This window comes from Pipistrellus kuhlii, unplaced genomic scaffold (assembly GCF_014108245.1).
Source record: "Pipistrellus kuhlii isolate mPipKuh1 unplaced genomic scaffold, mPipKuh1.p scaffold_m20_p_8, whole genome shotgun sequence".
Classification (NCBI taxonomy): domain Eukaryota; kingdom Metazoa; phylum Chordata; class Mammalia; order Chiroptera; family Vespertilionidae; genus Pipistrellus; species Pipistrellus kuhlii.
The window spans coordinates 36,436,310-36,451,681 of NW_023425584.1; the positions used below are offsets into that span (position 1 = coordinate 36,436,310).

Genomic DNA, 15,372 nt, shown 5'->3' on the forward strand with positions numbered 1-15,372 from the left:
AATTCTCCATGAGATTAACCTAAAATTTTTGGTTACATGATCATTTAATAAAAATAAAGCAAACATTTTACTGTTTTCACAAGATAATTAGAGTATGTACTGATCTCAAGGCTTCCTTGCGCTCAGTTTAAGAAGTACTATTTTGAGTCAAACTATTATCAACTGAAGCTTTATGGAAATATGATGGCTTTGATAATTCTTTATTACTTTAGGAATAAGTCTTATAGTCTTTACAATCTTTGGGAGTCATAGGCTATTTTGAGAATAAAATGATTGTAAATATTGCCTAATAAACTCACCTCTAGATGTATGCTACACAGTGGAGATCATTTGACCTGTGGATGGTTTTCATATTGTGAATAAGTGTGCACACTTTACAACAGAACTACATATCTATAGTTATGTGCTACGTTTTCTGGAACTAAGTTATTCATGAGACCGAAATGAAAAATACCCCCCCCCCCCGCCCAAATGCAATACAACCACACATACACAATAAAACTGCCAGAAAGAATCATGTAGCTAAACCACTTTCAGAATATTGAACACAAATGTTAGAAATTTGGACTGTTTTAAATTTGAGGACCTGGTGGGCTGTAAAAGCCCACTAGATTCAAGTCTCCTTGCTTTGGATAAATTGTAGAATTTAAAATAATGTCGTTATTGTTTTATGATTCTAATATTTGATACAAAGAGCAGAGAGAGAGAGAGAGAAATGTCTGGGCTCTTTTCGGATGCTGCAAGTGTTCAGGGAGAGTTTTGAGTTTCCATATGTCCACGTGAATTCTGTGGATGGAGAGCACATGCCAGTGTCATGGAGACTTGTCCAGAGTGGAAAGGCCTTTTCTTTTCAGCGAAGTCAATGGAGAGGCCTCCCTGGGCTGATGGAGGCAGCGAGGGTCCCGACTGGGAGCTGAGACCTGCTGCTTAGATGGTGCTGCCATATTGTGTGCAGCAGTTGTTATATCGTTCTATTTTTTCCTCAAAGATAATGATAATTGTCCTCAGTTTATTTTTAATAGTACCACCTAATATGTTTGTCACGATGAATTTAACTATGTAGTCAAATTTTTCTTTTTCATAATTCTATTTGAAGTTAAACTGACTCCACCAACCTCCCCCACCAAACTCTTTCCCTAAAAAAGAGGCTGTTCTGCTATTTGCTGCTTGGCTATATGAGCTCAGTATTAGGCTCTCTGGTTGCCTCTGGTTTACTCATATACAGTGGATGTCCCACTTGGTTTGTTTCATGTAGATCTGCTAGGCCATCACTTTGTGGCCATGTGCCATTTTGTTGGTATTTTTCATTTCTTTTGACCTTGGACATGCAAGATTTTATAGGCTTGCATAGAACTAAATTTTATATCTCTGCTTGTTGGTATTATTTTTATCCAGATGGTTTCACAACTTTTTCTTGATATAATTGTGCCTCAACGAATAAGAATTCAGTATTCACTGATTGATTTAGCTATAGGAAATGCAAAAACATTATCTTAGAGAGTGATCAGATTTAAAATATATATTAAATATATACATATATTATATATAAAATACATATTAATATTAAATCAAATTAATTTTAATTATTCTTATATATATCCTTAGAAAGTAATTAGGGGGGATCCTGCCATGACCTGCGTTTCGGGGTTCAGGATCTGAAGGAGGGGCTGATGCACAAATGAAAATGCTATACAAGAAATATGAATTAAAAAAAAAAAGAAATATGAATTTAGAAGGCATTGGGGACCAGGGGGTGTCTCTTTCGTGAAGAGCATACTGACATCTGACCCGGTTCGCTTTTTATTTATTTGAATACACATTTTCCCTTTAGCAAAATGGATACAGGCATATCAAAGGTAAAGTTTGGTAAACAGTAAAATGATTATCAGGTTAGGGAATTTCCTTGAGCCACCGCTATATCCACACTCTTAGTGTCAGCCCTGATAACCTCAAGGTCCATAGGCTTTCTGCATTCCTTGGTGCACTGACAGTATTGGCAAGTGGTGCTTCCCATAGGACTTTCTGTCATGGTGCTTTTCTCCCCCCATCCCTGTGGAATTCTAAGTTGACAAGTTGAAGTAGCTGTTGACCTTGTTCTGCTCAGATCTTAAAATTCTCTTTACCTCCTGCTGTTGAATTGACTGGCCTCCCATTAGTTTTATTTATTCATATTTTTCCTGGTCCTCAGAGTTTTAAGTGTTCTGAACTTTATAACCTCTGCTTTGTTCACTTGTGAGTAGTCATAAACTATAAAGATTAAAAGCCACAACTCACAGAGAGGAGGAGAATTTACCTTTTCAAAGATCTACTCAACCCTTGTTTATATTAGACATTTTTGTGAAAAAGCCAGTGCCTGAAAGTTTCTTCATAAATATTTGTTCTCTGCATCAATATATAGACAAAACACATTGGATAGAGACCATAAAACCACCAGAAAAGTGTAATTTTAACATTTTTTACCCAAAAGCAGGCAGATCCTACTAGGTAGAAAAACGAACAAACAAAAAACACAAAACTATTATTCAACTAAACTTCCCTTTGTGAGCATCTTGATGAGTTTTAAGAAAAGGCAAAAAGGTCACTCCAGTATTCATACAATCCTGAGAAAGTATTTTTTCAAAGGACAAAAAAGAGAAAAAATTGTTCTAGAAGACTGTTGGCAAACAATGAATATCATTTCTGACACCTGAATAGTTGACATTAATTTTAGAAATACAGGAGCTATTTGTAAGCAATTTATTAACTCAATAAAATTTCCCTGGTATAAAATCCCAGGATATAAAATCTTTATTCAGGATGGGTTATCTAGGTACACAATATATTTCTCAGTAAGTCTTTTAATACCCTACAATATCCCAATATCTTTATGATAAAATATGAAAATGTAAAAGGCATGCTGGGTCAATGAAGAAAACACTACTCTGGGTTAGGAAGTCTTATATTTCTTTGTTTTCACTGCTTACCTGTTATTTACCTGTCAATGACTTACTAAAACAAGAGCTCAGTCCATTCTCCACATCATCTTTTTTAGAAGGATGTCAGCAATCAGTGTCTTAAATGAGGATTTACATATAGTTTTTAAATCTCATCTTTATTATTAAAAGTATTTATCATTTTTAATTAAAAAGTAACTCATGTTTCTAGGAAAAATAGATAAAATACTATGTAAATACGGCCCAATAATATCATGAGCATTTTTATGTGTAGCCTTTCATGTATAATTTTATTGCTGACATTTCCTTTAAATAATATTTTTAAAACACATTAATTGTACATAGTAATAAAATTTGAAAGAGAATTATTTTCACAAAGGCCATTAGCCAGGTGCCTAATAGGAATTAAAAAGTATTTATTGGTCTGACAAGAAATGTAAAAGTAGACTCAAAGCATCCATGACTAATGCCATACATTAGAACATTTTATTACCCTCCTCTGAAAATTGGTGTCGGCCTCCATAAATTACTGAAGTTATAAATTTTGGGCTAATAATATAGAGTGTGGCACCATTAATGTTCAACCCTCAGGAATTATGTGACAGAAATGAGGAAATGTATAGAAAAAATATACACTCTCTGAAACATTTTTTCTCTCTTTACTTGTGTAATTTAACATTTCAACACCGTAGTAAATAGCAAACAGTATATATATCATTTGTTCACCAGGCTGTAAACATCTTTTCAGATCAAATGTTAACAGGAAAAGAATCATGCAATATGTATTACTGACAAAGAAAATTAACTGCAGCTAAATCATCTATAAGGCGTGTTTGGAGGCATCATATGTCACTAATATGCAGTTTCATTGTATAAAAAATTTGGTTGCAGCTCAGTTGGCAATCAGCACACATGAGAGAACAGTTAATTTTTCCCCCCTTTCATTTCAGGCATCAACTCCCAGTTGGCGTATAGCATTGCTTCAGGTGACAGCCTCGGGCAGTTTACAGTTGACCAGAACGGTGTGCTGACCGTCCTCAAAGCGTTGGACCGGGAAAGCCAGTCCTTTTACAACCTGGTCGTCCAGGTGCACGACCTGCCGCCTCTCCCGGCCTCCAGGTTCACCAGCACCGCTCAGGTCTCCATTATTCTGCTGGATGTGAACGACAACCCACCGGCATTTCTTTCCCCCAGACTGACGTACATTCCGGAGAACACGCCCATCGATACCGTTGTTTTCAAAGCTCAGGCAACGGACCCGGACAGCGGCCCCAACAGCTACATTGAGTACACCCTGCTGAACCCCTTGGGGAACAAGTTCAGCATCGGGACCATCGATGGGGAAGTGAGGCTCACTGGCGAGCTGGACCGGGAAGAAGCTTCTAATTATACGCTAACGGTGGTGGCCACGGACAAGGGCCACCCGCCCCTCTCCTCGTCCTCAGAGGTCACGGTGATGGTGCTGGACATCAATGACAACAACCCCGTCTTTGCGCAGGCTCTGTATAAAGTGGAGATTAATGAGAACACACTCACAGGAACAGATATAATACAGGTACATGCCGCAGATGGAGATGAAGGCACGAACGGACAGGTTCGCTATGGCATCGTGGATGGCAATGCCAATCAGGAATTTCGGATCGACTCTGTCACAGGAGCCATCACTGTGGCTAAGCCGCTGGATAGAGAGAAGACCCCTACGTACTCTCTAACTATTCAGGCAGCAGATCGGGGCAGCACCCCTAGAACAGATACCTCCACGGTCAGCATCGTGCTGTTGGATAGCAATGATTTTGTCCCCGTATTTGAGCTATCTCCATACTCCATACATGTCCCTGAGAACTTAGGGACACTACCCAGAACAATCCTTCAGGTGAGTATAGTTAAACAAATACTGTTCTCTATAAGACATCTAAGTTAATGATAACATTCATACAACCCCTCTCTCTTCCTCGTTCTCATCCGTAAGTGCTTAATTGCAGATATAGCAAATCTTGAAAGGTTTATGAAAATTATACCTATTGACCTCCTGGTAGAATGAATATTACATTCCAATCCCGTTCGTTCTTCTATCAATATGTATATTCATGTTGTACACATTTGGGTATTTGAGCATCTCTGAATTTTCACTATAGCAGGAATTTCTGCATATATTGTAGTAAGAAAATGCAATGATATAAACGTTTGAAAACTTGGTTGCAAACATGGTTCTGCCTTTCCTCTTTACAAATGCAACTACCGAGGTGGAATTGCTGTTAAAATTTCTTTAAAAGCCTTCCAAAAATGCTATGAATTGATTTAATGCCTGTTTTTACACCAATAATAAATACTACTCTGTATCATTTGAATTTTTTACTTAAAACTTTACCTTTGAAACCTTTTATTATTTATATGTATCAGCCATTTTCAACTGGTGTGTCACAAGAATTTTTAATACATGAAGTAGCTGGCTATTTAGTCAGGGGCACTGACTTCATTTTCCTTAGATTGTCAAAAAAAAAAAAAAAAATGACAACAGCCAACTCAGCAATAACCATCCGATGTGAATTAATCAACATTATACCTCAGTTGTTTTTTTGTCAGATCAGCAAAAAACTGTATTTTTTTTGTGTGTGTGCCACAGAATTTTAGTAATTAGTTGATGTGTGCCATGAGAGGAAAAAGGTTAAAAGTCGCTGGTACATAGGATTCTGTCTCATTAGCTTCATGCTACATTTTATTTGGTGATGTGCATTGTGTTAGATTTACTGACAACCGTGGCATGTATTTTGCCCTCCTCCAGGTGGTGGCGAGAGATGATGACCAAGGTTCTAACAGCAAACTCTCCTACGTCCTGTTTGGTGGCAATGAAGACAGTGCCTTCACTCTCTCAGACAGCGGGGAGCTCCGAGTGACACAGAGTTTGGACCGTGAGACCAAGGAGCATTTTGTGTTGACGGTCACAGCTACAGATTCGGGTAAGTGTGTTTTGACCTTGATTGGGTGTAAAGAATTGCTTCATAAAAGGAGGAGTAAAAGAAAGTATTTGTGTCTAGCATTATGTTCCATATTTGTTGAAATTTACTAATGCTTGGAACTTCAATCGCAGCTATACAATTTATAGCACATTTATCACTTTTGGAAATTAAATATAAGTAGGCGGGCTTAAGCACATCACAAACAAAGCTCTGTTCCTGAAAGGCACAATGTGTTCTTGCTGAGTGCCACTGGGGGTGCCCGGATACTCTGCCACTTGAGCCATGAGGCATTTCAAGCACCGGGGCTTTGAAGGCAGCCACAGGGTTCTGACTGGTTATGGAGATAAGAAAGCGGGGGCAGAGTTCTATTTCATTGGTCCTTAGGCTCCGCACATCTCTAAGGAGCTGAATGAGACATGTGATGAAGCCCCACCGAGCTCCAGAGTATCAGTGAGAGCCCAGGTTGTAATGACAACACAAAAGGGACATTTCATTAGGAAAAGGAAAAGAAGGGAAGAAAACTTGAAGTCCTAGAGCTAAAAAACATTCTCTTGTGATAGACAGGGATGGGTCAGTCTGTTAGGAGAAAGTTCACAAGGAGATTCCACAAAGCATCGGTCTCAACGTGCAGACTGTGCAAGAGCCCAGGCCTGCTTCAGGGAGCAAACCAACTTCCCGAGGCCATCAATCAGCCTTGGTCCCAAGGAAAACCGGGGGCCTGGACATTTTACTAGAAGGATAAATGATGGGAGTACAACTCTAACTTCTGTGAAGGACCATTGCCATTAATGTGAAGACCAAGTTTGTACAGATTCTGCCCCATATTGAGATAGGAGAGTTATGAGTTATGGATAGTGACAATTTAGATTATCAGTAACACAAAGGTATTAGAAGTTTGTCACACTTAGATATGGTGCCAAGGAACATGAGTGAGATTCTGTGGCACTGGGTAGGTCACAGTATTTTGGCAGCCCTGGGTATTAGAGCATTGTTGAACTTTGTCTCAAAGCACAGATTTTTATTAGTGCTCTTTTTTTTTTGAGTTGCTCTGAAATGGACTGGTGTTTCTGAGGCCACTGGGGTAAAATATTCAGTTAGATATCTGAATATCACTGAATATGGATCATGTGGAAAGCAACCAGAAATTATGAGGGGAGTTGGCCTAGATGATCTTAGAGTCATGAAAACTCCTATGTGACCATGGTTTTATGTTCATTTCCATTGCATACCTTACGTAGCATAAATAACCACTTTATGGGATGCTGTGAGAGTGTCAGATACCAGGCTTCAGAATCTGCAGTTTCATCTTATATTCCAGAATGAAGTCTCTGACACAGGATGTAAAATACATATTCCCTGCTATGATTTAAAAGTCAAAGTGGTCGATGACATGAGAAAATTCAGACAAAAATATGGCAGCTTTTAGATTCCAGATGCCACGTTATTCTCAAGTTGGCAGTGTTCTAAGAACCAGGCAGATATCAACGTGCTCTAAACAAAAAAGGTTGGCAGTTTTATTCCTTAGCTCACAAATCACTTTTCCTTTGCTCTTTTGAAATTCTTACCTGGTGTCAGAGATGGCTCAGCTTTGCTGATACAGCAGAAACTAAAGCAGGAGCTTCTTTTATTTTTTATCAGCAAACCTCTAAATCTTTGAATATTTTTTAGGAAAAAATATCAGCGTTGCACTATCATCATATTATTATTTACTGACTCCGTGGCTCCAGAGTAGCACATCTGGAAACTCTTTAGCTACTCCTGACTACGGCTTCCAATGAGCTACGACCACACTATCCTGTGCGTGTGGGACTGAAGGTTGCCTTGCTAAATAACCAAGTCAGAAAAGAGCATAATTCTACCATGTTTTTTTTTTTTTTTCCATGTAGGATTAAATTACTAAGCAGCAACTTAATGAGTTGAAACTACAGCTCAATTAGAGCTATTTTGGTTAACTAGTTTAAAGTATGGATCATCTGCCATTATTCTATATTACTTACTGTTATTTCTTCCAGAAATATAGAGGGTACCAAGCAGAAATTCCTAGGAGTTAAAGCTTCAACCTGGTGCAGTAAGGCAGGTACTGCAAATGATCCAGCTCTCGGTTCCTTGTCAGGGAAGCTGGCACTGATTGCTAGTGGTTTGGCATTCTGTTCAAGAAGCCTCCTCACAAGGCTGTTTCTCATCGTGTTCTCATGTGTGCAATAAATAAGATAGTGTTTCTAGTAGAGTACGTTGCAGGGAATAATCAGGAACCCAGAGCAGTTTACTTTATAAAAAAGTAATTCAGAGAATTAATTTACAAAATGGAAGTGTGTCCTAGAAGTAAATACATAGGTTTATAGTTTTTTGTGTTTTTTTTTTTTTTTTTAAAGGTTGGTTTCAAATCCCACCTTTACCATTTCTAGCTACATGACAATGGACAAATTTCCTTCACATTCCTATCTATAGAATGGAAATACCAATTCCTGCTTGAAAAAGTATATTGGCAGGAGTAAATAAGGCAATGACTTATTGCAGTTATTAATAGCAGTCAATATGTCTGCTGGACGAGTGAAACTTAGAAAGTAAAACTTTTGGACTTCTATCCACCTCCCTAATCTGCATAAATAACCTCTGTCTACGATTTTGGGTGTTTCTGGAAATTCAGGTTTGAACAAGTTGCTAAAGGCAAACCTTTTGATCATATGCATTCCTCTTTCTCTGTACCCTACATTCAGCAAATCCTTTTACAAGTAGACTGTGCTTCCAACCATATAAAAGGATTCCGGAGCATATCTGCTTTTCCTTTCTACCACTGCCACTGGAATCTAAGCCTGGACTAATGCAATAACCTTCTAACTGCCTCCCCCACCCCACCCCACCCCCACCCAGGCCTTCTCCAGCAAGCAGTTCCAGAGCTTTGAAACTATAAATTAGATCATCATCCCCCATGACTTGCTTAAAAACCCTTAGGAGGTTTCAAATAATAAAACCTAAATTTATTAGCAGTGACTACAGGGCACCAAATGACCTGGCCTCTGTACTCCTCTGGCCTATTTATTTATTTAAAATATATTTTATTGATTTTTTACAGAGAGGAAAAGAGAGGGCTAGAGAGTTAGAAACATCGATGATAGAGAAACATCGATCAGCTGCCTCTTGCACACCCCCTACTGGGGATGTGCCCGCAACTAAGGTACATGCCCTTGACCAGAATCGAACCTGGGACCTTTCACTCCACAGGCGGACACTCTTTCTACTGATCCAAACCGGTTTTGACTCCTCTGGCCTCTTTAGAAATGCCAACCTTCCCTGCTTGTGGCCCTTTGCACCTGTCGTTGTGTGCTTTACTCTATGGCCAGCTGTTTTGTTATTTTAAGGGGAGACATTCATAACTTGGTTGTCATTGTATTTAAGTAAAATATCTTCTTCTCTGAGAGGACTTATTTACTATCACTCTAATGGTCCCTCTCTCTCTGATGTCTCTTTCCATCGCTTTACCTTGTGATTTCTTCCTAACACTAATTGCTACCTAAAATGTATGCTTATATACAATAGGATATAACATATGTATAATTTTTTTCACTGCATCAATATTTAGCATCCTTGCAATAGAATGTGAAACTCCTGACTTGTTCAAACCTGAATTTCCAGAAACACCCAAAAGAGACCCTGCACCATAGCAGGACCTTAATAAACATTGGTTGAATGAGTGAGTGGTTCAATGAGTGCGAAATGATGATAATTATTTATCAATTAATCACCATCCTGTTATTTCTACTTGCAACTGTTATTTCATATTAATTTACCATACTTGTATTTAGTTTATGGTTATATAGTCATCGCTGGCAGATTTTTCAAAGGACCTACCAAAAGGAAAAAATGCCAATCTTTTAAAAACTCACTGCTGAAATACCACAAGTTTTTGCTACATTGGTTGTGGTCATCCAAACTGACCTCTGCTTTGAAAAGCAGCTCAAGTGTTTAAGGCTCTGCGGTGGTTAGTACGATGTGATAAATTGCAGTCATATGTAAGGACCCATTGAAGCGTTTTATGGCTTTAATTCCGTTTCAAGTGCTTAAAGTACTGTTTGGGCTGCATTCTCACGACTCTCCCCTGCACCTTTGGCTCTTACTCAATTCCATTCTCTATTAGGCATTTCTAGGTAAATCTTGTCTCCATTGTGTGTTGCGCTGCTTTCCTCCCATATCTACCAAATACCCAAGCACCATTTAGCTATCAGAAATATGCCCTCTATGTGCTTTTGGCTTCACATAGCTTACATGTAAGGGCCTAAGATACTTTACATAAGCACAATAAGAAAAGTTTTACTTGTGTTGATTTTTGTTATGCAAATTTGGTGTCTAAGAAAGTATTTCAATACTTTCAATACATAGACATCTATACAAGTAATTATTCTTGGTCTCTTAGGAAAATATATATATTTTTTTAACTTAAGATAATCCTATGCCCTCACCAGTGAATGCAAAATCTGTGAGCCATTAATATCTGCCACTGTTCTTTCAGGGAACTGAACGACGAGGGCAGAAAGCAGAAAAGCAAGCTGATAGGACAATGGAGGATGTTACGGTTATAATTCAGCGTGTAACACAGAGCCATTTTTAAAGAGAAGTACATATGAACAAAATTACAAGTTAGAGAAATCTGACATAAAATGATGATTTTATAACCAGAAGACTTCTTGGCCATAAGCCAGTTCATTTCCTTTATTTTGCAGATAAGGGGATGGAGGCCTGGGATAATTAGGCCGTTTGCCAGAGCTTGCAGCCCCGGAGAGTGGCAGAGGCAGAACGGGGCCCGGGAGTTCTGCCTCGCGGCTGTTCTCCCTTCCCTGCGCTGTGTTCCACACCGGGGTCTGCTGATTCTCTGCGTAGAGCACATTTCTAAAAGCACAGTTTCAAGAGACCCTTTTTCTTATTGCTGTTCCTGGTGCCTTAATGAATAAAACATTCAAATTATTTTTCTTCCCTCAAATGAATAAACACTTCAAAATATTTTTAAGGAATGCCAAATTAATTCAAGTCAGTAATTTCAGTTTTGATCTTTTGCAAATACGCTTAAGTTTAGGCATTGTTCAGCTGGAATGCTGAGTAGGGAAAGACATTGACAATCCATTAGGCTTTACAGGTGGAAGGTGGTAGTAGTGTCAGTTGTCACTGCCAGGTGTCATTCTGCATTTATTAAAATCAAGTTATGATGCCAACTGAGTAGACCCTGTATGTGAAATTCGATTATAGTCTGTCAGACTCTGTGCCTCTATGGGCTGTATTAAACAGAAAAAGTTATGTATTGAGGATATTTACAGAGCAGTCCTTTCTGGCTATTCCCCTACAGGCGTCTTCAAACTACGGCCCGAGGGCCACATGCGGCCCGCAGAGGAGTATGATCCGGCCCGCCAGGTTTTTTGGGCAGTGAGCCCAGCCGAGGTGTTACAGTAGGAATTAGTAGTTCATATAGTCCGGCCCTCCAGCTCTCTGAGGGACCGTGATCTGGCCCCCACTTTAAAAAGTTTGAGGACCCTTGCCCTAGACATTGAAGATATAGTGATAAAAAGTGTACATCTCTGTCCTCAGATAGGTTATGTTCTAAGCAATGAGATAGACAGTAAACAAAATACTATGCATAGGACAGGAGTGACTTATATGAGATGCTGTGGAGTTCAATAAAGCAGGTTAGTGGCTAGAGAGTGGGGAGTGGGGGTGTCAGTTTCAATAGAACCAGAGTTAAGAAGGTGAACCATGAGCTCGGGGTAAAGAGTATTGCAGATGAAATAGCCTGAAGTAGGATTAAGTTTGTCACATCTAGATACCAGCAAGGGGGATGAGAGTAAGAGAGAGAAGAAGCACTAACTGGTTTGGCCCAGTGGATAGAGTGCTGGCCTGTGGACTAAAAGGTCCCAGGTTCAATTCCGGTCAAGGGCTTGTACCTTGATTGGGGGCACATCCTCAGTGGGGGTGTGCAGGAGACAGCTGATTGATGCTGATTTATATTTCTCTCTCATTGAAGTTTCTAACTCTCTATTCCTCTCCCTTCCTCTCTGTAAAAGAATCAACTATATATATATATATATATATATATATATATATATATATATATATATATATATATATAGAGAGAGAGAGAGAGAGAGAGAGAGAGAGAGAGAGAGAGAGAGAGAGACAGAGGAGGTGGGGAAGTGAGGCAGATGGAGGCTAGACCAGTGGCCTTCAAAGCCACAGTTGGGAGCTTTAATTTTATCCGAGAGTGAGGAGAAGCCTTGTGGAACTTTGAACAGGGGAGTGACACGCGGTTTGGACAGATCTGTTTGGGGCAGTTGAGGAGATCAAGGGTAGACACAGGACTGAGGATTGGAAGGCTGCTCCAGCGGTCCCTGAGAGATGCTAGTGTGAAATCAAGTGACAGGAGGAGGGTGTGGCGTAGTCATACATTTTGTTCATTTGAACGCTGAGCCCTTGGAGTTGGGAGAAGGGAAAGTTAGGAAATGAGATGAATCAGCATGAGTCTTAGGTTTTCAGCCTGAGAAACTTGGAGATGGCAAGAGTAAATATTTTAGGCAGGTTATTAATAATTACCCTTTGGCTATGTTATATTTTAGTTATGAGACGTGCAGAGGAGCTGTCAGGTGGACAGTTAGGTATGGAAGTTTAGTTTCCAGGGAAGACATGTAGAGTAGACATACAACTTGGAAAGTCACAACCTCTAGACCGAGTGCTTGTAGGTGCCAGAATGTGTTCTATGTTATCTTTCTTAATCTCTCAGTAAATGAGATAGATACTATTGTTCTAATTGTATAGATTAAGAGAAAACCAAAACTGGGTGTTAGGCAAAGTAAGCAACCTGACAGGCAGGCAGCTGTCTATCAGTGAAAACGGGATGTGATGCCAGTCAACAGTTGCTCCCTGCTTCCCACCTGTGAGCTTGTCCACCGAGCTGTGGTTTTTATAGACCATGTGTATAACACTTTCTTCTCTTTGGATTAAATAGTATTATTATTTTTAAAAGGGCACTGATTTGTGAAGCAAAACACACACCTTGTACTTTTCTGCCATTAAAATAGCTCATAAAAGAAGAATATGCATAAATTTGAAATCAAAGGATTGCTTTCCTCATCGGATCAGGAAATGGAAATGCATATCCAAGGGATTTGGAAAGCACAGACTGCAAAGCAAATGTTAGATATTATACTAAAATGTGCAATCAATATGTATGATATACAGACACATGCGCATACAGTGGGTCAGTTGAGCTGTGTGTGTGTATGTGTGTGTGCTTGCATTTAATTTGGGGATGGGAGATTCGTTTGTACACATATTAAACACAGTATTCTTTAACTGTTCTCAGTCTAATATGCTAAAGGGATATAGATATATTCTGACTATAGATTTGGCCAAAAGATTTAGTTATGAAGTGTCTATGTGTCAGCATAATTGATTGGTCTGAGGGGAAAAGCTCAGTTATTAGCATTTCTAATTAAAGGTATTTATCATCTGACTGAAAGACAGAATAAACTTCATTCTTATGCAGGGATTGGAAATTACTTTTTAATGGAGGGGAAACATGATGCTTTTGCAAAAGTTAAGTCTAAAAGCTAAAACGGTGAACCATCATGCTTTATTATTTTGGTGAGTATATGATGACATGTTGAATTAATGCTATCTGTCACATTCCTTAGCTGAGAGGGTCAATGCACTATAAATAGTTCTATTATCAAAAGAAGGTCAAAAGGAGTGTGGAATATGACATTTTGCCTCTGAAGACAGTTGTTTTTTGTCACTAAGATTGCATTTGTCACTATTATTTGTGGGAAAATGTTACCCAAGAGTTTGACTTGTCTGTTTTGATGAACATATTTATTAAGAAATATTGCTTGAAAACTTTCCATAGGCACCCATAATTCCATAAGTCAAATACTGTTGGGGTTATCTTTAATTACTAAAAGTTAAATGCCTTTAACTTGCTTCTATATTTGAATCTGAGGAAGTTTTGATTGTTTCCAGTGGAAATAAGTTATAAGCATTTTTCCCCCCACAATTGACTGATGCGGTAGGCTTTTTATTCAGTGATTCATGACTCAAGCAGCATCTAGTCTAGCAGATAGAAAGGAGTTTCTTTTTTGTTTTTAAAAAATATATATTTTATTGATTTTTTACAGAGAGGAAGGGAGAGAGATAGAGAGCTAGAAACGTCGATGAGAGAGAAACATCGACCAGCTGCCTCTTGCACACCCCCTACCGGGAATGTGCCTGCAACCAAGGTACATGCCCCTGACCAGAATCGAACCCCGGACCTTTCAGTCCGCAGACTGACGTTCTACCACTGAGCCAAATCGGTTTCGGCTAGAAAGGAGTTTTGAGGAGCTGTACAGGCCAGAGATTCTTATAGACCAAAGTGAGCAGGAGCAGGAAGTTGCAGCGGGCACTTGCTGGTTGATGAAAGCAGGGCCACTTCCCCATGTGCAGCAAAGGGAAGGTGTGGAGCAGGTCAGGTAGCTTGTGCTGAGGAAGCAAGTGCCCATTGCAAGACCTGGGCTTCCTTTTCCGGGAGAGCTGAGGGTAGAAACCTGGTTAGGTTCTGGCTTTCTGACATGGGGCTCTGCATGAGCAACTCCATGATGATCCTAATCTGGTTGGTTTAATAGAGAATTTTTATCTTAGATGAAAATTGTGTTTCCAAGGTTGATAACTGGTGATTGTTTTACTTTCTTTTATTTCCAGTAAGACCTTGTACCATATCTATTAGTGATGTAAGTATTATAAATCATTTATTTAGTGATGGTTTTTATTTTTATGTATTTGTTTATTTTTCATTATTTTAAATTTTCTTGGGGCGACATTAGTCTACATGAACATACAGGTTACATGTGTGGATTACTAATTTACAAAATCTGTATATAGGGCCGTGTGCCCACCACCATTGTCAAATCTTCTCCTGTCACCTCATATTAGGTCCTAATGATTGTTTTTAGATCTAGAAACATGGACGCAAGCAAAAGACTGAGGATTCTCATTCTGGGGTGGGGGGAGGTTAACCCACAGACATGGACAATAGAGCAGTGAAGGCCTGGGGAAAGGGGCAGGTGTGAGGAGGAGGGACTCAGTTGGGGGGGGGGGGTGTCCGTAATACTTTCAACAATAAAGATAATTTTAAATATATATATTATCTTTAATCAGCTACTCTATAGTAGGATACATTTTTCTACATAAACTTTTATTTATATATTCTGATAAAAATACAATAAAAGATTTATCTTCTAAAATTTTACTAAAAAAGAGCTAGAATTCTCATTGTTTCATAGAATTAAAGTTGATAAAAATAATTTCATTTTACTCTTCATGTACTTCATATAAGCTATAAATCTGAGTACACCAAGGAAACCCAACTTTGAAATGCAAATAAGCAATTTGCAAGATTAAAAAAATTTATATTACCTAAAAGATAAACATTAAATACTGTAGAAAACAACTTAATCTCATAAAGCCCT

At 38.8% G+C, this 15,372-nt stretch overlaps 1 protein-coding gene across 1 annotated transcript in view; it reads left to right on the forward strand.

Moving 5' to 3' along the window:
• The window catches only part of FAT4 (FAT atypical cadherin 4), a 144,577-nt gene that overhangs the window by 83,107 nt on the left and 46,098 nt on the right, over positions 1–15,372 (forward strand). Inside the window, exons 5-6 of the mRNA XM_036423774.2 lie at positions 3,884–4,806; positions 5,716–5,890. Coding sequence (XP_036279667.1) covers positions 3,884–4,806; positions 5,716–5,890 — 1,098 coding nt within the window. The remainder of the gene's footprint in view (positions 1–3,883; positions 4,807–5,715; positions 5,891–15,372) is intronic.